This window comes from Bombina bombina, chromosome 11 (genome assembly GCF_027579735.1).
Source record: "Bombina bombina isolate aBomBom1 chromosome 11, aBomBom1.pri, whole genome shotgun sequence".
NCBI lineage: Eukaryota > Metazoa > Chordata > Amphibia > Anura > Bombinatoridae > Bombina > Bombina bombina.
In genome coordinates this window covers 71,439,617-71,464,582 of record NC_069509.1, presented here as the reverse complement: position 1 = coordinate 71,464,582, position 24,966 = coordinate 71,439,617, and the positions used below count along the sequence as shown (strand labels likewise).

Sequence of the window (24,966 nt, the reverse complement as noted above, 5' to 3'; positions counted from 1 at the left end):
CATTACCTCAAATAGACTCTTAGATTGTGCTCCTTGGTCGCTTGGAAATTTAGGCGCTGCTGTGAATCGCTTTAAAGCTGGCTCCCACTCTATCTTCTAATTCCACAGGAGGCAAGAGCTAAAATGGTCTACTTCATCAATGGTCTACAGACATTCCTACCTTAAACTTTAATAGTTTCAGTGAAAGTTTTCTAAATGTAACCAAATTTACAAAATGGATTTCCTTTAGAGAAGCACACATCAGAATACTAAATAGATCATATATCGCTCCTAAAAAGATGGCTAAATGGTATCCGGCAGGCAACAACGTTTGCTCTAGATGTAGAAGACCAGCCTCAGACCCAGCCTTGCATGCCTACTTTTGTTGTCCCAAAATTCAGAAACTCTGGTCACAGGTAACATTTTGGCTAAATAGATTCCTTCCTACTAAAATTAACTTGGATATCCAACTTGTGTTCTTTTTAGCAATCACACGCAGCCCTCAAAATACCCAGTTAATAAATCTAGCAATCTTAGTCGTAAGACAAATGATCCTAAGATCATGAAAAGATCATAAAGCTCCAACAATTGCTGCTTTCCCCAAAAACATGTTATATCAAATGGCAGTTGAACAACAAGACCCATTGATATACACGGATAACAAATTAAAACTCTTTCTCCATTGACACACAATGGTCATGAACTCTTTCCGTACTTCCACTCTCTTCCTCCAACTGCTTTCCGCCACATTAGCAGCAAAATCTTATAAAACTTTGGAAGACGCTTCCCTTTTTTTTTTTTTGTTTTGTCGTAGTTTTATTTATGTTTTAAGTGTATTTAAGTGTGTTTAGAAAATGATCTGTTTTCAGCCTTCAATAAAGTATATTTTGACAGATTACCTAACAAGATAAAGGGTTAAGATGTACAATTTTTGTTCGTTCTGGGGTATGACGACGATTACTGCCCAAAATGTTTCTTTCGAATGATATACTTGTAATATCATTCATAAATATCTTGATTTGTATTTTGTTGCACTTACCCTTTGTTTTGTGTAAATGAAAATGGATGTTAAATAAATAAAACAAAATAAAAAAAGAAAGTTGCTTAAAATTGCTTGCTCTATCTGAATCATGAAAGAAAGAAATTGGGTTTATTATCCCTTTAAGCTTAAACTATATAGGCAATATTGGCATACTTCATGGGTTTATGGTTCTGTTAACAAAATCTTTTTTTCTATGTTTAGTGAATCCAAAAAATATATATATATAGTGACTGGTGAAGTGAGAGAGCCTACAGAGTAATTTTAATGAATCTTGCACAGGTAATTGTATACAATGTTTATTTGTATTTTATTAAATTGACATTATTTCTTGTCTATTTCTGTGTCACTTTGACCTACTAAAGCAACGAATGTGCTCAGAACAGCCAATAAACCTATTTAATGGCATCTTATTTTAAGACAAAGAATATTAAGGGATTAATCTATCAAGCACCGCTGGCATTCAAAACGTAGCTGTAATTAGCATAATCCTTTTTTGGGATATTGTGATAAATTACTAGGAAATTATATAATTGGAGTATAAAACATAATTGCATAGTATTACTTGAAATAGAAAAATCAATTAGTATTAATTAGTTGCTGGGATACCGGAACTGTAAGTACACTATAGGTACCTAAAGGCGATAGATGTGTATTTGTTTTCCATATTCCACCTCCCAAAGGGATCGTTAGCGAGGCAGTAATATCATATTAATTAAAAACACTGTGCAGTGGAAGAACAGTAATACAGACTCAGCTTTGTAGAACACATTTAACCAAAAGCCATTTTATAGACATGTTTTTTTTGTGCCGTGGTTACTGTCAGATTTTAACTGTCCTTTCCCATGTAAACAAACATTTAATTATGTATATTATAGAATTAGAATGTACACAGACTTGTAATATCTGTTAATTCATCTACATTGTTTTCAAATTTCTCATTAGGCAGCTGCCTAGGGGGTGTCTTTTCAAACAGCACCTTTGTGGCACAACCTTTCAATACAGTCTTACTAAATTGAAATATAAACTGCAAATGGGAATGCATACTGTCACATGAAAGGGCCATTGAAGTAATTCTTTCTTTGTTGCATCTAAAATAGCACATTTTAAAATGTTCCAAAAAATAAACCTTTTTCTGTTCTTTATACTGCTGTGGGGAATGTCACTGTCCATCAATAAGGCTGTGGGAGTTGTAGCCAACAAGCTTCCTTTACACTGAAAAGTTTTATAGTTTTAAAACCAAAACATAAATTAGGGCACTAAAGGAGCTCAAACCTCACATTGATTTGTGCTACAGGGACAAGTGACCTCTTCATTTGAAAGGACAAAATCTCCTCTCTCAAATGAGGAGTCCATCTCCCCCATTGGATTCAGCTAATCACCATTAAAATGGTAATCCCCTGCCCCACTAGCAAAAAGGTAATTTCCAGAGGTGGGATTGGGAGTTACAACTAAGCCTGTATTTCCCTATCTGATTTAATAGAGGGATACGAGGATCTCATGAGGAAAAGGTTATTACTCTCTTATAAATGAGGAGTCACCTCTAATTGCCCAAAGTACATATCCATCTAGTGTCTAATGGGGGAGAGGTGGACTTTTAGAGCCCAACACCCCAATAAACCACAGAGGGGCATGAAACCCCAGTTTGGAAAGAGGGGGGGGGGGCTTCTTTCTGAATGTTGGGTCTCATACCCCATGTCATTAGGTAAATGGCATAGAAATGGCAATCATCTATCTAAGGTATTTATTGAATGGGGCAGTGGCTCCAAAGAAATCCCTTTCTGCTATAGAAAGCTTACAATACACACACAATAACAGTTACATAAAAGAGGGGATTACCTATTTTCAAATGAGGGGTCTTATACATTGTTAGGTAGCAGATGATTACCATAGAAATTGCAATCAACTACATAGCAGGTGCCTTTACAGTGTTCTGGGCTTTAAAAGGGGCACTAACACCCCAAAATAATCACTACAATGGGGATAGTGATCTTTTTTAAACAAGGAGAGCCCCTATTTCAAGGGGGGGGAGTCAGATGCCCAGGGGTCTATCAGATGCTCATCATGGCAACAGTGATCATTTGACAAACCCACAAGTATATGGAACATTATAAGGGGGGTTGGGTATCCAGTAAATTACAAACTCGATACCTCCTATTTGAAAGCAGCAATCCTACTCATTTAAATAAGTGGTACAGTGTCCACCCCACTGTCAGCTGATTTTCAAAACAATGACAAACCCTGTACAGAATTTGACCTCTCATTTAAAAGAGGGAGATCCCACTGTTAAGATAAAGGGGGTTCTTATCTTTTTATAGCTATTAAGTGACCATCATAGTAATAATGATCACCTGGAAGCAGTCACTAACCTTTTTTTGTTGTGTTGTTGATGTTAGGGCTCATAGATCCATGCTTCTTTAAATTAATAAATAATTACAGGAATCAAAATAGCTAGTGAGTTTGTACATGGGTGGGAACATGAATACATTTTTACAATACGCTAATTCGGTCATTGTTGGTGTCTCACCAGATATCGGGATATGGGTGTTATAGGAATCAGTGCTAGCTATGGGGATAAACCGTGTTTTTCTCCAGTTGGAATCCAAATGAACATGGTCTATCTGCATGGTCTCAATACCAATGTTGACTGGCACTGCTTCCTATAACGCCCCTATCCCAATATCTGGTGGGAAACCTACAATGGCCTAATTGGGGTGTAGACTTGATAGGTGCACAAATGACTAGGGATCATAGATCCCTCAAACTTGTGTCATTTTGAGGTCTCTTTACGTGTTGCCTCATTATATTAGAGTGCGCCATTTTCCTTCACCACCTCCCACCCTTAGGCTGAAATCTGATGACGTGATATATTATCCGTCTTTTTTGTGTGGGGGGGTGTATATCTCATCATCTTGGAAAGTTTCCCCACTTTGCAACTTGCAATGTTATGTCCTTATGTCATTCTTATTTGATTTACACTTGGGCTCTAATAAATAGTATTTACTGTTTTTTCTTGACCACTTGATCCCTATACACAGTATTCAATGGTTGTTTTAAATTACATGTGTGCTAATTTATACGTCTGTTCATGGGCCAGCCGTGCTTGTTACTATTTTGGGATGGGAATCTTGATATAGACAAATAATATTGCCATGATGAACATTCTCTCCCTTATTACTGTCAACCACGTGGTCATCTGTTTTTTTGAGAAACATGCAACCCACAGCGTGGACTTACAGATGATGACCACGCCCCTGACCAGGAACCAATTTTTCTTGCCACTGACAGTATTTGGTTAAATACCTACCTCTAGCTGTAATTTTTGGAAAGATGATAAATATTGCTACATATAGTTTCTCTACGGTACAAAAATACACTGCTACTATATGTTAGATATTAATCCTTTCTACGCCACACACTACAGTAACTATAGTTTACATATTTAGGGGCCTATCTATCAAGCTCCGTATGAAGCTTGATGCCCCGTGTTTCTGGCGAGCCGAAACACAAGTTATGAAGCAGCGGTCTACTCTGAGGAGGCGGACAGAACTCGCAAGAAATCAACCCGATCCAATACGATCGTGTTGATTGACACCCCCCGAATCTGCAGGGGGCGGCATTGCGCTAGCAGTTCACAGGACAGCGTATGCTGTCGGCAGTTATCGATGTGCTGCAGACATGATCCGCAATATCGGATCATGTCCATCCGCACCTTGTTAAATAGGCCACTTAGGCTTGTTTGGTGCTAGCCATATACAACTATGAAGTTATGCTGTTCCAGTATCTTATTTATTTGGTTCAGTTGATTTATATATTTACATAAGCAATTATTTTCCTGTGATTACCTTCATGTATCTAATATGTGATTTTCCTGTGATAACCATTGCAATCAGTATCAAGTGCTTTGCAAGGATTCATAAACATATGTATATATATATATATATATATATATATATATATATATATATATATATATATATACAAAACATGGGGTGGGGTCAGCAATCTCAGGCCGGACCGGGTACACATCCTATGACCCTGCAACATGCACAGCCCTGGGTGCAAACCAGCACTCTCAGGAAGCTGTACTGTCACCAGTATTGGAAGAAACCTTGACGAGGTACCTGGGCTTTTCCCATTTGGCCAGATGCGGTAACTAATTCTTCCATTGCTGCTTTTTATCTTAGTTGAGGACTTTTTATATATATATATATATATATATATATATATATATATATATATATTACAGGGCTCCAAATTTCAGGTTGCAAACTACTAGCCAGGCCAAAATGTTACTCGCCACTTCTAATCCCACTCCTGCCCACACCACACCCACTACTCCACCCCCTCTTTGCATATTTTTTAGCCATTGTGAAACACATTATTGTGCATTCATTTTTAATATTTATTATTTTATACCTTAAATTAAATAATACTACATACAGTAATAGATTAACAAAAATAAGTGCATAGCAGATAGCAACATCAACTTGGTGGTTCTGGGTAAGACAACAGCTGGATAGAAATAGGAAGTTGTTGAAGTGAGCGAATGCAGAGAGTGCTGACAGTCATGGAAGGTCATAGCAGACCTGGAGATTTCCTTTTAATAATTATCATCTCCTCTCCCTTTTCTCTCTTCAATCTCTATTTTTACCCTCTTCCTTATCTCTCAGACCATATCTTCTCTTTACACTCTCTTTTCCCCTCTCTCATATCTTTTTTACTCTTTCTTTTTTTCCCCCCACTCTTAAAGCTATCTTCCTCTCCACTTTCCCATCTCTCTCTCTCTGCCCCCATGCCCAAAATGTGTGTTTGTCAATTCTGCAATAGAAGTGTACATTTTTTCACTCACTAACTTTTACTCGCCACCATTCAATTTCCACTCGCCAATGGCTAGTAAAGAGTGGACATTATATATATATAAATGTCACTATTTTCATTTTGTACATATTTCTGGGATTGAAGCGGATGGGAGGTCATCTAGGCAGGTGGGTTGTTATAGTGTAGGGCCTCTGACTCACATATTTCTTTTTGTAGGTAGGGAACCCCTCTCCATCCCTCACACCACCCACGATGACACATAATGTTGGAGGGGGAGGTGGCCTCTACACTACAAAAGAAATACATTAAATTTAAAATTAAAACTTCAAACAATAAAAAGTGTTATTTATTACTGTCAGACTAGCTGCCAGTAGCAAATATGGTGGTAGGCAATAGGAGCAGTAGGAGAGGGGAGGGTAAGTGAGCTGTTGGGGGGGAATAAGGGAGGTGGGGTGGTTTTCAGGAGGCACCCCACAGCTACAGAAATACAGAAATAAATATATTTCATAGAATTAAAATAAACTTCATACTGACTCACAGACTGTTTGCCAGTACCTAAGATGGTGGTGACCAGTAGGGGAGGAGAGAAGAGAGCTGTTTGGGAGGGATCAGGTAGGGATCAGGGGGTGGGAGGTGTTAGGTGGGATGGTAATCTCTACACTACAGCAAGTTTTTCTCTGGTAGCAAAGGGGTTAAATGTCCCTTTAAACTTGAAAAAAAAAGAAGAAAAAAAGGAAACGAAGGCTTATGTTAAAAGGACATAAAACCCAAGTTTTTCTTTCATGATTCAGACAGAGCATACAATTTTAAAAAAAATTCCAATTTTTTTATATTATCAAATTTGCTTCATTCTCGTGATATTCTTTGTTGAAGAGATACCTAGGTAGGTATTGTGCACATGTCTAGTGCACTACATAACAGGAAATAGTGCTGCCATCTAGTGCTATTGCTATTGTATAACATTGTTGCAAAACTGCTGCCATATAGCGCCGCAGACACGTGCACACTCCTGAACTTACCTTCCTGCTTTTCAACAAAGGATACCAAGAAAACTCAATAGAAGTTAATTGAAATGTTGTTTAAAATTTGATTCTCTATCTGAATCTTAAAAAAAGAATATTTGGGTTTTATGTCCCTTTAATCACTAAACTTGAAACACCAATTTATTAATATCATTAAAATATAAGGACATTTTTTTTTACAAAGCAGAAGGGGAAGAGACAAAAATGTTTGAAAAAAATATACAGAAAATCGATCCATAGACTGGCTGTTTTTTCAAGCTTGTAACATCAATACTAATCATAATAATTTATCCTTTAACCCTTTGAGTGCTAAGCACTTTCCCACCTGGGTGCTAAGGCTTTTTTAAAGGGTTTTTTATTTAATATTTTTAAAAATATTTTTTTTTACTTTTTTTTTTATTTATTTCAGATCCCCAAGACTTACACTGTTGGAAAGGTTAGGGGATTACCTTTGCAACGGTGGGTCTTGGGGGTCTGTAGCTGCTTAGATGCCTGAGATACAGGCTTCTAAGCAGCATGCCCCCTGCTCCTATATTTAACATTGTTAATGTTAAATAAAGTTGCGCGGTGACATCATCACGTTATTGCGCGTGACGTCATTACGCAAAACGGGAAGCCCCGGGGATGCCTGTCATTATGCAACACCGATCGCCGGGGTAGGAGCGGGTGGGAGCCCCCAGATCTCCCTCAAGTTGGGAGAGTGCTAGTGACGGCTCTGAACCATCATTAGCACCAGAGTGGGAAACTCTGTGACGGCTCAGAGCCTTCATTAGCACTCAAGGGGTTAAAGGGACACTAAACCCAAATTTTTTTTCTTTCATGATTCAGATAGAGCAGGCAACTTTAAGCAACTTTCTAATTTACTCCTATTATCAATTTTTCTTCGTTCTCTTGCTATCTTTATTTAAAAAGGAGGAATGTAAAGCTTAAGTGCCGGCCCATTTTTGTTTCAGACCTGGGTTATGCATGCTTATTGGTTTGCTAAATGTAGCCACCAATAAGTAAGCACTATCCAGGGTGCTGAACCTAAAATGGGCTGGCTCCTAAGCTTTAAATTCCTGCTTTTTAAATAAAGATAGCAAGAGAACGAAGAAAAACTGATATTAGGAGTAAATTAGAAAGTTGCTTAAAATTGCATGCTCTATCTGAATCACGAAAGAAAAAAATTGGGTTTAGTGTCCCTTTAAGTATTTATGTTACCATTTTCTTTCAAACATTTGTTTGTCCCTTCTGTTTTTAAATGTAAGGAGGTGTATTAGAGTGAGAGGTTGTTTTTTTTTTTTTTTTTTAAAAACATATAACATAACATAAAATAGACTCACATCTTCAATATCATCCTCATAGTCCAGAGGGTCTTCCTTTGGTTTATCCACTCTCACAAACAGATCACTGGGCACATGCAAGGTTTTGCCATTACAATCCTGGAATTCTGAGGGCACCAGGGCCAAAGGGCTGACGCTAAGAGAATGTCGTAATGTTGGAACCTGTAGAAGCTCAGGAATGTCCAGTGATCCGCGAGTGTCCAATGAGCCTGCTCGTCTATGGAGAGACACCCTTCCCATTGGGCTGGATTTACAATCATCTGAATCATCATCCGTGCTCCCCTTCCCTTCTCCTGACAGTAAAGATTCCCTCTCTCCTGATTGGTTCTTTTTCTTGATGCTTGGTGCTCTACCTATGCTGTTCCAGCTGGACCGGCGGCTTCCCCAGTTACTGTAAGTTCCCCATGGAGGACACGGGGAACTTCGGAGGCTGGCCTAAAGGCAAAACACAAATGCATGAAGATGATTTTTCCAATAAAGGATACCAAGAGAATGAAACTAAATTGATCATAAAATTAAAGGGACAGTATACACCAATTTTCATATAACTGCATGTAATAGACACTAATATAAAGATTAAGATGCACAGATATTGATATAAAAATCCAGTATAAAACTGTTTAAAAACGTACTTAGAAGCTCCCAGTTTAGCTCTGTTAAAAAGGTTACTGGAACACCCACTGCAAGTGGGAAATATTCAGACACTCCCCCTCCCCCTTCCTTTGTATATGAAAAGACCCTTTACACAAACAGGAGCAAGCTGGAGTAGGTATCTGACGGTATTCTTCTAAAACTTTGGGGCTTGGTTAGGAGTCTGAAAATCAGAGCAATGTTATTTAAAAATAAGCAAAACTATCCATTAAAAAAAAACAACAACAACTTTATGGGCTATATAAATAGATCATCTACAAAATATTTATGCAAAGAAAAAATGAGTGTATGATGTCCCTTTGAATTATAAAGTTGTTTAAAATTGTATATTCTATCTGAATCATGAAAGAAACAATGTGGGTTTTATGTCCCTTTAATACATTACCTACAAATTATAGAACCGGCTACTTTGCTGATAAAGCTACTGGTTAAAGGGACAGGAAACCCCAACATTTTCTTTTATGATTTGGAAAGAACATACAATTTGAAACAACTTTCCAATTTACTTCCATTATCAAATTTGCTTTGTTCTCTTTTTATCCTTTGCTGAAGGAACAGCATTGCACTACTGGCAGCAAGATGAACACATCTAGTCAGCCAATCACAAGAGACAAATGTGTGCAGGCACCAATTAGCAGCAGCTCCCACTAGTGTAGGATATGAGTGTATTTTTTTTCAACAAGGGATACCAAGAGAACAAAGCACATTTAAAAATAGAAGTGAATTTACTTTGCAAAAAATCCCATTTGTAAACTAGACAGGATGATTTATGTACAGTTGATTTACAACCAGTTGGGACCATAACTTTCCTCTTTTAGGGAAGATAAAATATGCACACGGCAAACATTTATACGAAAAAGCTTCATCTTAATGGATTGATCACAACGTTACGCTATGTGAAACTGTGATCAGTTCTGACACGTGTGAAAATACGACTGACAGAAACATTTTTGCACAAGGCGTCTAAACATATAGCCCTTTTTTTTTCAGCTGGGAAATATATATTTTATAAACAGGAAATACATATTTTATAAACATTAGGCACACAGTGTTTTAGTATTCAAATGCAGTACAGTTTTTTTCTGTGCTAAATAAAAAACATATTTGTTTTCATGTTGGTGGAGGAACCAATAGGGATGTGTGAGTTGTCCCTATTAGCTTGTGAGCCTGCAAATGAACCTAAACCTGAAAAGGGCACAATGTACCTCTTTAATTTGTTCCCAATGATCCATTTTACCTGCTGCAGTGTATTAAATTGTATACAAATAGGTCCTTTACCTATAATTCCGCATTTGAAGTAGGGGGGGTGGATAGGAGGGATAGGAGAGATTAACCCTTTGGCTGCTAAACCATTTCCCACCTGTGTGCTAAGCTGGTTTTGAGCTTTTTGTTGCAGTTCACGTTTAAACACTTTTAGAAGTAAAGTTTGTGCAAATAAACTATACAAACTATATATTGTTTTTTCCAGCAGACCCAGCAAATTCAAAACATATCATTATTATATGTGTAGAGGAATGTGGCTGCACCTCACTGACGAGGTCCATAGGAGGCTGAAACGATCGTCTGGGGTTGTCAGGTTCCTTGTTCAGAGGAGAATTGCCTGGTATTTCGGGGCTGGACTGACCTTACTTGGCGGGATCAGACTGATATACTTCAGGAAAGTTTTCCTCTGTGAAAAGCACACTGGTCTGAAAGAGGCTGCTTCCGGGTGGTAAATCGCCATAGAACAAGCCACTGAGCTGTTGTTTGTTCCTGGTAGAGCGCTTATCTCTTTGTATGCAAATTAATTTGACCCTAGGGAAGTCTCCCTATGCATGATGGGGGAAACCAGATGTGGACTGCTTGCCCAGTGTGCTTAGAGGAATGTGGCTGCACCTCACTGATGAGGTCCATAGGAGAACGAAACGATTGTCTGGGGTTGTTATGTTCCTTGTTCAGAGGAGAATTGCCTTGTATTTTGGGGCTGGACTGGCCTTACTTGGTGGTATCAGACTGATGTACTTCAGGAAGGTTTTCCTCTGTGAAAAGCACACTGGTCTAAAAGAGGCTGCTCCTGGGTGGTAAATCCCAATAGAACAAGCCACTGAGCTGTTGTTTGTTCCTGGTAGAGCGCTTCTCTCTTTGTATGCAAATTAATTTGACCCTGGGGAAGTCTCCCTATGCTGGTTGGGGGAAACCAGATGTGGACTGCTTGCCCAGTGTGCTTAGAGGAATGTGGCTGCACCTCACTGACGAGGCCCATAGGAAATTCAGATTTATTATTTTGCACCTTAGGAGAACCTAAAATTCTCCTACAAATACGACCAAGAAAGTTCTCCAATTTACACCACTTTTTTCGCGAGAGAAGATGAAATATTTCTTAATTTTGGCAGCTACAGCAATGAAATATGAATCAATGATGCAAATTTTCTTTTGATTATATATTTTTAAATCAATGAATGTGAAGATACCTTTTATTTTATTTTATGTTTTATAATAAATATATTATTTGAAAATAAAAATTTGGTGTCCTATTAATTTCTATTTGTGAAGGAAGACAAGGTTATCAGTCTAAAGCTAACAATAAATTATATCAAGTAGAGATGTGATACATGTCCATAGTTATTAACATACTTTTTTTATTTTTTATTGTATACCCCAAAGACTTATCCCATTGGAAAGGGTAGCATGCTCCCATTTCCCTATAACTGACAATTGTAAGTTTTAAATAAAGTTATTCGATGACGTCATTGTGTCATTGCGCGTGACATCACTGCATGTAACGTGAAGCCCCGTCAATGCCTGGCACCTGGGTGGGAGTGAATAGAGGTCCCCAGACTTCCATTAAGGTGGGTGAGTGCTAGTGACGGCACGGAGCCATCGTTCGCCCTCAGGATATAAAACCCAATTTTTTTTTCTTTCATGATTCAGACACAGCATACAATTTTAAGCAACTTTTTAATTTGCTCTTATTATCAATTTCGTTTTGTTCTCTTGGTATCTTTATTTGAAAAAGCAAGAATGTAAGCTTGGGAGCCGGCCCATTTTTGGTACAGAACCTGGGTAGTGCTTGTTGATTGATGGCTACATTTAGACAACAATCAGCAAGCGCTACCCAGGTGTTGAAACAAAAATGGTCTGGCTCCTAAGCTTACATTCTTGCTTTTTCAAATAAAGATACCAAGATAATGAAGAAATATCGATAATAGGAATACATTAGAAAGTTGCTTAAAATTGCCTGCTCTATCTAAATCATGAAAGAAAAAATATGGGTTTCATATCCCTTTAATTGCTCCTAACCCGCCCTGGGAGTGCAATTTCTTCTGCTAGCTACAAGTACTTAAACTGTCTACTTTTAACTTGAAATATGTGCACCACTTGCAATCTAGCCTAAAATTGTTAAAAACAATATAACAAAACATTGCTGTCATATAATGCTCAAGACACATGAACACTCCTGAGCATACCTAGGTATGCTCTTTAAAAAAGGATCATAAGAGTACAAAGTAAATTGGACTTTCATATCCCTTTAGGTAAGTAGACACTTGCTGAAATGTTATAAAACAAAAATTAAAAAACATATTTTAATGATGCTGCAGAATTAAGTGGTGCTTTACTAATAAATTACAATAATACTGCAGTGTAATCTCTACATTGAATAACGAACAAATGTTTGGATCGTACCAAAGACTTCTGGTCACATATTGAGGGGTCAGTTGATGCGCTGCTTTCTCGTCTTGAATCAATGAAGGTGTGCACCGAGTCCATGCAAGGAGAGCTCTTCGGTGTTGGCATTGGGGTTGCAGCGGTGCGCATGATTATAGGTGGTGGCATGGAGCATCGTGCGTCAAGGTGCCCATTAGGTGTTACTGCCAGGGAATACATCTTTATCTCTGTAGAGTAGAGAAACCTGGTATTAATTACAGCTGTATTATACAGGTGAGACGGGAATGGAAATTACATTACTACTGTGTTATATAAGTTCTTAAAGGGACATACAAGTGCAATGGGTTAAACACATGGTCAAAGTTAGCTCCAGAGCAGTGATTGGTGATTACACACATTTGTCTCTAGTCATTGGCTCATCAGTTGTGTTCAGTTAGCTCCCAGTAGTGCATTGCTGCTCTGCTGTTCCGGTGAACTGCTGGTGCAATGCCGCCCCCTGCAGGGGGTGTCAATCAACCCGATCGTATTGGATCGGGTTGATTTCCGGCGATGTCTGTCAGCCGCCTCAGAGCAGGCGGACAGGTTATGGAGCAGCGGAAACACGTGGGCATCAAGTTCCATACAGAGCTTGATAAATATGCCCCTATATATTAACTAGAGCACAGGTGAAATAATCAGCTGATCAGTAACCATGGTTACTAACCTGCTCTTACCCTTCAGCTGATTATTTCACCTGTGCTCTAGTTAAGATATAATGAAACTCTGGACTGTTAAGGGTCCTGAGAAATGGAGCTGAGAAACACTGATCTATCTGAATCATAACATTCTGGGTTTCATGTCCCTTTAATTTGAACTTTCGATTCCCTTTAAAGGGATAGTAAACTCAATTTTTTTTCTTTCATGATTCAGATAGAACAGGCAATTTTAATCAACTTTCTAATTTACTCCTATTATCATTTTTTCTTCGTTCTCTTGGTATCTTTATTTGAAAAGTAGGAATATAAGCTAAAGAGCCGGACCATTTTTAGTTTCAGCACCCTGGCTAGTGCTTGTGATTGGTGGCTACATTTAGCCACCAATAAGCAAGTGCAACCCACGTTCTGAACCAAAAATGGGCCCGGCTCTTAAGCTTTACAATCCTGCTTTTCAAATAAAGATACCAAGAGAACGAAGAAAAAATTGATAATAGGAGTCAATTAGAAAGTTTATTAAAATTGCATGCTCTATCTCAATCATGAAAGAAAAAAATTGGGTTTACTATCACTTTAAAGGGACACTGAACCCACATTTTTTTCTTTCGTGATTCAGATAGAGAATTAAATTTTAAGCAACTTTCTAATTTACTCCTATTATCAAATTTTCTTCATTCTCTTGGTATCTTTATTTGAAATGCAAGAATGTAAGTTTAGATGCCGGCCAATGTTTGGTGAACAACCTGGGTTGTTCTTACTAATTGGTGGATACATTCGTCCACCAATAAAAAAGTGCTGTCCAGAGTCTGAACCAAAAAAGAAGCTTAGATGCCTTCTTTTTCAAATAAAGATAGCAAGTGAACGAAAAAAAATGATAATAGGAGTAAATTAGAAAGTTGCTTAAAATTGCATGCGCTATCTGAATCACAAAAGAAACAATTTGGGTTCAGTGTCCCTTTAAGTTTTATTTAAAATGTTAACTTATCAAAGGTTCCCTTCAACACCTGCAGCACGGAGATCTTTTAGTTTTTCCAGATCTTCATCAAAATTGGCTGAAGCTTTGTCCTCATCCGCTTCTGACCTTGTAGCATCCCCCTGGAAATAAATATAAATGGGATTAGGGAGAAATATTAGAACTCTTCTGCTAAGGCCTGTGCTTAGCCTCTGTGAATACAATTGTGAGGTTTACTTTGTTATCTGTTTGCAGGATAATACATATCTATTCCATTTCACACAACGCTGACTCTACCTGGATTACCTATGTACTCCATCAAAGATAAAACACGCCACATTTCCTGCATACACCACAGATTTTTACTTGTATTTGTATAAATGGTTCTCAGAGGCTTTGGTAAACTGAAATGCTAAAAAAAAAAAACCTGCGTGGTATGTGTTAACAGCATAAAATAACAGGAGGCATCAGACAGAAATGAATTATGTATTCCTCAAATTTGTTAGATGTCAAATTAAATTCTCTGCTTTTTTTTATTCTGACTTCCTTGAAATACTATTCATATGTAAATGTTTTAATAAGATTTTTTTGTCAAATAGGATTTAGAATATGTTGTATTAAATTAAATATGGACTGAACTATAATTGTAGTAATTTTTTAAATTAAATGTACACTCTAATAGATAAATTACGTGTTCTGATTGTTTAGATAACTAAACGATTACAATTCTGGATTTCTCTGGAAACGTTACCATTACATTTGATATAGAATTTTGCAGATAAATAATTTTTTAAAGGTTTGTAATAAACCAATATGCGTTTAAAGGGATATGAAACCTAAACATTTTCTTTCATGATTCAGATAGAGCATGCGGTTTTAAACAACATTCTAATATACTTCTATTATCAAATTTTCTTCATTCTCTTGGTATCATTTGTTGAAAAGCAGTAAGCTTAGGAGCGTGCACATGTCTAGACCACTATATAGCAGCAGTTTTGCAATAATGTTATCCATTTGCCAGAGCAATAGATGGCAGAACTAGTTCCTGCCATGTAATTCTCCAGACACCTAGGTATTTCTTCAACAAAGAATATCATGGAGATGAAGCAAATTTGATAATAGAACTAAACTGGAAACTTATTAAAAATTGTAAGCTCTGTCTGAACCACAAAATATTTTTCTTTGGTTTTCAGATCCCTTTAACTACTCAAAGGATTAAATGTGTGGACGCAAAGGGGTAGATTAATTAAAGGTCGGGTGGACATGATTTTCTGGATCATGTCCGCCCAACATCGCTAAATGCCGACAGCATACGCTGTTGGCATTTAAGATTGCTTTTTTATTGCATTTAAAATGGCTGGTTTAAGATTTCTGGTGAAATGCTTGTACAATGCTGCCCCCTACACATTCGTGGCCAATCAGCCACTAGCAGGGGATGTCAATCATCCCAATTGTATCTGATCGGGATGATTTCTGTCCGCCACCACAGAGGTGGTCTTATGAAACAGGGGCATTCAGGGCCATTAGACCCTTAAACAATTGGCCCCTATATCTCACACATCTAAACAGTAACACTTAGGAAACACTTGAAAAATGGTTCATGTAAATGTAAGTGATTGTAAAATATTATTATGTCTGTCTTGTTATGGTAAAGTAGTCTTGCTAGATAAAAGAAAGTAGTGTAGGAATTCTTGCAGAAGCGAACAATGGGCTCGCCATGGGCATTCCGAAGCCTTCTAGACGCGTGCTTAGGATTTTTCACCTACATTTAGGTTCAACATGAAGATTTCTTAAAGACTCTAATCTAATCTAATCTAATCTCAGCCTATCTAATTTTATATGGGGGGCATGAAAATGACTGTGGAGCCTATCTCATAGTAAGAAAGATTAACCAGATGTGTACTCCTTACTCATGTGCTCATGGATGCAACTACACCTCACTGACAAGGCCTCGAGAGGCCAAAATGTATACCTATGGTTTTATGCTTTTCCTTGTTTAGAAGGGGAATTGCCTGGTATTTCGGGGCTGTATCGTCTTTATGACATGGACAGACTGATATAATATAGGATACTTCTCTCCTTTGAAAGGCATGACAAGTAGGGATGGGCGAATGTTTCGCAACATTCGAAAACCGAAACTAATTTTAACACATACGTTCGTTCAAATCGAATTTCGAATGTTTACATAACATTCTAACATTCGATTTTCGAATGTTCGGTTTCAAATTTTACGAATACATTCGAAAATATTCGTTCAAATGATAGAATGTTTTGCTTTGTATTATAGTAAATGTAATATTCGAATTATGCAATATTCGAAATTCGAAAAATTTGAATTAAAAAAATTTGAATATATATATATATATATAAAATAGTATTTCTAATGCTTTCTTTAAATGTAATATTCAAATTATGCAACATTCGAATTCGAAAAATTCGAATATATATATATATATATATATATATATATATATATATATATAATAGTATTTCTAATGCTTTCTATAAATGTAATATTCAAATTATGCAATATTCAAATTCGAAAAATTTGAATTATATACGAATTATGCAATATTCGATCGAAATAGAAACATTCAAATTGATATATTTGTATCTATTATGTATCAATTTACTAAATTCCCTACCACATGAACTATTGAACTTCTGAATAGTATTTGTTAAATCAAATGTTAAATTCGAAATTTCGAATATGGACATTCGATCTAATTATAAACATTCAAATTCGAAAGTGGCATTCGAAAACTGTAAATAGCATTCGATTATAGAATTATTAAGAATATTCGTTTGTATCAACATTCGGATTTGTAATTCGAATTTCAGAAATAACATTGGAATTCGGAAATTTACAAGCACAGAATTCTACAGCATTTGTTCATTCTCACAAGGCTGTATCGCTACAGTATTTTCTTTTTCTTTAAAAATGTTTCAGAAATTCCATTAACTAATATCTATAATATATTTAGTCCATAACTTTTTCGTTTAATCTAATCAGTTGCATAGAATGTGTAATACCACCTAAAGTGCAGTTTTCTTGAGTGGGTTACTATAGTTGACACTTATTAATTGGTATCTGCTAATGATCTTATAAAAACTTCAAAAATTGATGATGAATTTGATGACTACAGCATGTTTAATTAGCTGAAGAACTGAGTGGCTGTAATGAAATACTCAAAAGAACCTCTCTCTACTTCTAAATTATTGAAGGTTACTTGGAAGCTTAGCTCACCATTTGGCAGAAATTGCCCTGTGAGCGAAAAAAAAAAAAAAATGGGGGATGCTCAGCAAAATAGAAAGGGGAGACAGATTTCTAGGAAGTGCAATAATTTTTATGGCCCATTTCATGCTCCATTTCAGCACCATAATTTAAAGAGCAGTCAAATATCTCTGTGCCAGCTATTCGGTTGCTAGTGTCATGCGAATGTAGATTGCTGCATTAAAATGACATGTATATATCATGCTTTTATTTCCAAGATTTTATCTCCTCTCTGCCTGATATTGTGTCTTGGCAATGAAAGAAAAGTCCTTGACTACAACCTACAATATGAAAAGAAACTTGCTTAAAGGGATACTAATCCCAAATTTTTTATTTCATGATTCAGATAGAGCATGCAATTTTAAGCAACTTTCTAATTTTCTGCTATTATCAATTTTTCTTTGTTCTCTTGCTGTCTTTATTTAAAAAGCAGGAATGTGATGCATATGAGCCGGCCCATTTTTGGTTGAGAACCTGGGTTATGCTTGCTTATTGGTGGATAAATGTAAGCCTCCAATTAAGCAAGAGCTATCCATGGTGCTGAACCTAAAATGGACGGGCTGCTAAGATAGCAAGAGAACAAATAAAAATTGATAATAGGAGTAAATTAGAAAGTTGATTAAAATGTCATGCTCTATCTGAACCATGAAGGAAAAAAAAAATGGGTTCAGTGTCCCTTTAACAATACAAATTGTACTTCATTTCTGCCCTTCCCTTTTCCATATGACTTTATTTATTTTAATATAATCTAAAAAAAATGTAACTAAAAAATAATTTATTTTTGTATTCATATTTTAACAAGAGTATGTTTTAATATAATAAAAAAACAACTATATCAATGTATGCAGGTGTCCTTGTATCTTTCGTTTAAGGGCTAGCAAATGTTTGCACACATTTTTCTTTTTTTAATAAAAAATATTGCCTGGATTTCTCATTTTAAATGGATATAGAATGTTTGCCAAATGAAGGTTACATTTTTGTTATATCAAATAAAGCCTTTTTAATTATCACGATTTTTATTGTTTTAGGCATTGCAATCAAAAGCACACCTTGGGTACAAGACTGAATCTGAAAAACTACAATAATACTTTATATAATGGACTGAGAGCAGAGGGGGTGTGTGTACTAGGTACAGAGATGATGGTAGGAAGACAAACGTGATGATAATGACGATGATGAAAATATAGCAGTAATTAAAACCAAACACACAGAGTTTACCAATATGTGATTATACATACAATATGATACTATTCCAAAATAAGATCAGTGTCATGCACTGTTCACAGATTTTGTGGAAAACCACAATGGGAAGATAATGGCCTCACTCCTCCTCACAGATAAATCCGGATGAACTATATAACGAGAGAAAAAGCAGAGGGGCACCTCATGTGGCGATCAACCAAAAAGATATGGAACAATTAAATAAGATGCCAAATGGGTAGTCGCATTTCAATCAAACACTCTTATGTGCAAGTAGACACGGACTGATATATTAGTGCGTATGAGCTCACCCACTCCAGGTGCTCCCAGCCAACAGCATGAGAGGGGGCTTACTTGGATACCCCCTTATCCACCACTTGTTGTTTTTAACAGATTGTTTTTAATAAACAAAGGTAGCACCTTATATTTCTTTGTTCACTTTAACACCCCATGGATGCTAATCCTTCTTCCTGCCTATGAACCTGTTGGCTGGGAGCACTTGGAGTGGGTGAGCTGATACGCACTTATATATCAGTCCGTGTCTACTAGAACATAAGGGTGCTTGATTTAAATATGAGTACCCATTTGGCATTTCTATTAGTTGTACCACACCAGTTTGGTCCATCTGCACGAGACGCCCCTCTGTTTTCTCTCTCACTTTAGAACACATACAGCTGGGAGAACCTGGAGTGGATGTGCTGATACGCCCTAATATATCAGTCCGTGTCTACTAGCACATAAGGGTTCTTGATTTAAATGTGAGTACCCATTTGGCATCTTATTCAATTGTTCCATATCTTTTTGGTTGATCTGCTTTCTCTCTCTTTATAAACAATAATACTTTGAGGCAAATACAGAGCCATAGTATTCTTGTGTAGAACATTAGCAAATCTAGGCAAGTATACCCGCTTGCTTTCCCCATAAGTACCCTGTATTCATTTTACCAATGCACCAGGGAACTGTAGGTAAGCTATGCAAATTAGATATAAAACAACCACAGAAATTCCCTTTAAGGGGTGGGTGCAGAAAAACTGTATACAGAGCACTTTAGGGGAAAGCAAGCGGGAATAAGTGCCTGGATTTGCTAATATTCTATACAATAATTCTGTGGGGAATATTTATCAAAGTGCGAGCGGACATGATATGATGTAGCGTATCATGTCTGCTACACATCAATAAATGCCGACAGCATACGCTGTCGGCATTTATTATTGCACAAGCAGTACACCAGAACTGCTTGTGCAATACCGCCTCCTGCAGATTTGCGGCCAATCAACCACCTCAGAGCAGACAGACAAGTTATGGAGCAGTGGTCTCTAGACCGCTGCTTCATAACTTCTGTTTCCGGCGAGCCGTCGGGAAACAAGGGGGCATCAAGCTTCATTACTTTTATGTAATGGAGGATTTAAATCTCATGCTTTTATGTCCACCATAACTCAAATGAGGCTAACACAGCAAACATATTTATTGTATATTAGGGAATCCACTACAGTCAGGCTCTCAAACATTAACTAAATATACCCCCTAGAAAAAGCTCTCAAATCAGCAAGTGGCCCATTTTCCTCTAAGGCTATGATTAAAGTTATTTTCTTTTTTTGAATTATTACAGTTGAAATTTGAATGTTATATTTCATAGACAGAAATATTGCTCTACAGAAACATTCGAATGGTAGAACGGATTCCAAGTCAAACAATCTCCCAATCATATTTCTAAAAAAAGAGCCATTTACCCAACCATAGTTCTTTTATCTTTTGTAAGAATATAAATTCCACCAATTTTTTCCTCATAAGTCAAATTTAATTGTGTTTTTAATGGTCGGTGAATTTATAAAATATTATTATTATCATTTATTTGTATAGCGCTGCCAAATTCCGTAGTGCTGGTTTTAAAACAGGGACCTAAGCTCAGGAGCGTGCACGTGTCTAGAGCACTATATGGCACTAGTTTTGCAAGAATATTATGCACTTGCAAGAGCACTATTTCCTGCCATGTAGTGATCCAGATGCCTACAAAGCAAATTTGTCTGAGTCACAAAAGAAAATGTTTGGGTTTCATATCCCTTTAATTAAAAAAAAAAAAAGGAATTTTGTAAACTTTATATAATTTGTATTTTATGTATGTTTCACTATATAATTAAAGAGACATGAAACCCACATTTTTTCTTTCATGATTGACATAGAGCATGTGATTTTAACCCCTTAAGGATCAGTTACGCACCCTGTACATCACTGGTCTTTCTATGGGGTTTGCGTTACTCATAACACGGTCTTGCCACCAGCGGCGACATCGCACTATTACCGGTGACCAGAAGGGAGGATAAACAAACCCTTAACGACCGCTGACATACATGGTACGTCGATGTTGTTAAGGGGTTAAACAACTTTTCACTTTTTTTCTATTATCAAATTTTCTTCATACTTTTGATATCCAATGTTGAAAACAAAGGAGGTAAGCTTAGGAGCGTACACGTGTCTGCGGCATAATATGGCAGCAAGAATGTTATACATTTACAAGAGCACTAGAGGGCAGCGCTGTTTCCTGTCATGCAGTGCTCCAGACATGTGAAATCTACCTACCTAGGTATCTCTTCAACAAAGAATACCACAACAACAAAGCAAAATTTGATAATTGGAGCATTGTATGAAAATGTTGGGTTTCATGGCAATTTAAAAAGATTCAGTTTTAAAGGGACAGCCTACTCCAAAATTTGTATTGTTTAAAAAGATAGATAATCCCTTTATTACCCATCCCCCAGTTTTGCATAACCAACAATGTTATATTAATATACATATTACATTTGTGATTACCTTGTATCTAAGCCTCTGCAGACTGCCCCCTTACTTCAGTGCTTTTGATAGACAGGCAGTTTAGCCAATCAGTGCAGACTCCTAAATAACTCCACTGGAGTGAGCACAATGTTATCTATATGACACACATGAACTAGTTCTGTCTAACTGTGAAAAACTTTAAAAATGCTCTGAGATAAGAGGCGTTTTTCAACGGTTTTAGAAATCACTTTGAGCCTACCTAGGTTTAGCTTTTCAAAAATACCACCAAGGGAACAAAGCAAATTTGAGGATAAAAGTAAATTGGAAAGTTGTATAAAATTGCATGCCCTATCTGAATCATGAAAGTTTAATTTTGACTAGACTGTCCCTTTAAGGCACAAGGACTAAAAGATATACAGCGGGTTAGAGTTTATGGATCATTTGATAAAGAATGATAATTTCTTTGAACATTTTATCTAGCAATGCTGATGATACGTATCTATGTACTCTGTTTGCAAAGAGAAAATTATGACATATGGGGAAATTATCTTTCAAGTAGAAACAGCATGCGCTCCTTCTCTCATTCACGGTCACCATGGGATTTCCACAAGTGTTTCAGTTTCATTGGCAAAGTCATAATCTAAGTCCAAACACATTACCTCTGCTTGGAAACCTTCCACCAGAATAGCCACCAACAAGTTAAAGAGGACGTAATTTCCAAAGGTCATGAGAGCCACAAAATAAAGAGCTGCCCAGGAGGACGTAGAGGCCATGCCGTTGTACAGGACCACGTTCCAGTCTTCTTGTGTGAGAATCTAGGAATAGCACAAGTGGTTAGAAAACACTAAACTCTCTTGGAAGAGTGACAGATAGCAGTTAAAGGGACATAAAGTTACAATTTAAAAAATAATAATAAAAAAAGCTGTAATGCATTAGAGTATTTTCCCACTGCATTCTTGCTTGACTTTACTTATGTGTTTAACTCTTGCAATAAGGTTAAACGCATAGTTAAAGTCAGGAAACACACTGCTGGTATTGGGTCGAACACAGCTGGTGATGAGTAGATATATGCATATGCTGCCCTGGTTGGCTATGTATTTAATGCCTTGGAAGGGGTTATAAACATAGTAAAAGAAAGAAATTTGTTTAAAAGTAAAATTCTTTATATATATATATATATATAAATATATATATAAATATATATATATATATATATATATAGAGAGAGAGAGAGAGAGAAAATAACTCATTGTGTAAACCATTTACAAATCTAAACAAGACAGAAGATTTGCTTTAAACCCAGAAACTCTCTGACTACACTGTTTCCAATGCAGCAAAGGAATCTGGGTAAGATATGCAAATGAGGTTCACAATGACTCACCTTTTTACTTTTAGCCTGCTTTTTAAGACAGACTTCCCTTTATGCCATAGCACTGCTGCATTACACCGCTTTAATGCTTAGCTAGGGTTAGTACTAGGGATGGGCGAATGTTTCGCAACATTCGAAAAACTGCACAAATTTTAACACATTCGTTCGTTCGAATCGAATTTCGAATGTTTACATAACATTCTAACATTTGATTTTCGAATGTTCGGTTTCGAATTTTACGATTACATTCGAAAATATTCTTTTCGAAAAATTTGAATTTAGATTGTAATAGTATTTCTAATGCTTTTTCTTTAAATGTAATATTCGAATTATGCAATATTCGAATTCGAAAAATTCGAATTTAGATTGTTATAGTATTTCTAATGCTTTTTCTTTAAATGTAATATTCGAATTATGCAATATTCGAATTCGAAAAATTCGAATTTAGATTGTAATAGTATTTCTAATGCTTTTTCTTTAAATGTAATATTCGAATTATGCAATACGTGTATTCGAATTCGAAAAATTCGAATTTAGATTGTAATAGTATTTCTAATGCTTTTTCTTTATATGTAATATTCGAATTATGCAATATTCGAAAAATTCGAATTTATATTCGAATTCGAAAAATTCGAATTTATATGTTTGTAATAGTATTTCTAATGCTTTCTTTAAATGTAATATTCGAATTATGCAATATTCTATATGGAAACATTCGAAATGATATATTTGTATCTATTATGTATCAATTTACTAGATTCCCGCCCTACCACATGAACTATTGAACTTCTGAATAGTATTTGTTAAATAGAATGTTAAATTCGAAATTTCGAATGTGGACATTCGATATAATTATAAACATTCGAATTCGAAAGTGACATTCGAAAACTGTAAATAACATTCGATTTTCAAATTTTTAAGAATATTCGTTCTTATCGACATTCGGATTTAGAATTCGAATTTCGGTAATAACATTCATTCTACATTCGAAATTCGAAAATTTACACATTCGCCCATCCCTAGTTAGTACATATAAATATATATATATATTTTTTTTCATAAATGTTTTTGTTACTGAAATGTGCTAAAAAGCAGCAATTTTTTTTTAATCAAATATATAGAAGATGTGAATATGTTTGATGAAGTAAGTTGATGCACTCTGAGTAGATTAATGATGTTAATTTGGGCTTTACCCACAGCTGCTTGGGTAATCCTATGATTACCCAGATAAATTATGCTAGGATTACCCAATTTCGGACTTTACCCGCAACATATATATGTCACATAATGAAACAAGAAAATATTTCATACTTTAAAAAGGTATGAATTATTTTTGTTTCATTATGTGACATGATTATGGTCTTAGTTAGACCAATAAGTCTTGTATCATGTCATGTGGCACAAGATCTTATTGCGAAAACATTATCTTGTATCACATGTGACACAAGATGACCAAAAAGTTGTCTAGTTTTATGTCATGTGACATGATGTGACATGATAAAGATTATGTTATAACAATGTAGTCTTTTAGTTTTGGGTATGTAATAAAATTGATGTAGACTTCTATAGAGGCGCTGCTGTTAGTTTTACTATATTAATGTGCTAAATACCATAAAGGATTAGATCATATTGCAAAACAAAGCCCAGCTGCTCTCTATAGCAAAAGATAAAGTACTTGACCCTGTAACATTGTCAGACCACTGAAATACTGCTAGGAGATTTAGAGTAGCACTTGAATATTATGCAATTTTTATACAAAAACTCTGTAAACGGGTGAATGTCTGTCCTCACATGAATGATGGGAAGAGCCCTCTGAACTACATTAAATGCTAGCGTTCTTATAAAAGGACAAATCATTATATCTGTAGTATGTCTATAGTCCAATGGCTTCTTTAAATGTTAAAGGGACATAAAACCCAACATTTGTCTTTCGTAATTCAGATAAAACAAACAATTTAAAAAAAACTTTTCCAATTTACTTCTATTATCAAATTTTCTTTGTTTTCTTGTTGTCCTTTGTTGAAAAGCAGGAAGGTATGTTCCGGAGTGTGCATGTGTCTGCAGGACTATATAGCAGCAGTTTTTCAACAATGTTATACATTAGCAAGAACACTAGATGGCAGCACTATTTCCTGTCATGTAGCGCTGCAGACATGTGCACACTACCTATAAAGATATCTCTTTAACAAAGAATAACATGAGAACAATGCAAATTTGATAATAGAAGTAAA

At 36.1% G+C, this 24,966-nt stretch overlaps 1 protein-coding gene across 1 annotated transcript in view; it reads right to left on the bottom strand.

The window, feature by feature from the left end:
* The window catches only part of CACNA1H (calcium voltage-gated channel subunit alpha1 H), a 498,677-nt gene that overhangs the window by 171,529 nt on the left and 302,182 nt on the right, over window positions 1-24,966 (bottom strand). The window contains exons 12-15 of the mRNA XM_053694739.1: window positions 22,026-22,181; window positions 14,176-14,266; window positions 12,498-12,706; window positions 8,184-8,618 (exon numbers count right to left, since the gene is read on the bottom strand). Coding sequence (XP_053550714.1) covers window positions 8,184-8,618; window positions 12,498-12,706; window positions 14,176-14,266; window positions 22,026-22,181 — 891 coding nt within the window. The remainder of the gene's footprint in view (window positions 1-8,183; window positions 8,619-12,497; window positions 12,707-14,175; window positions 14,267-22,025; window positions 22,182-24,966) is intronic.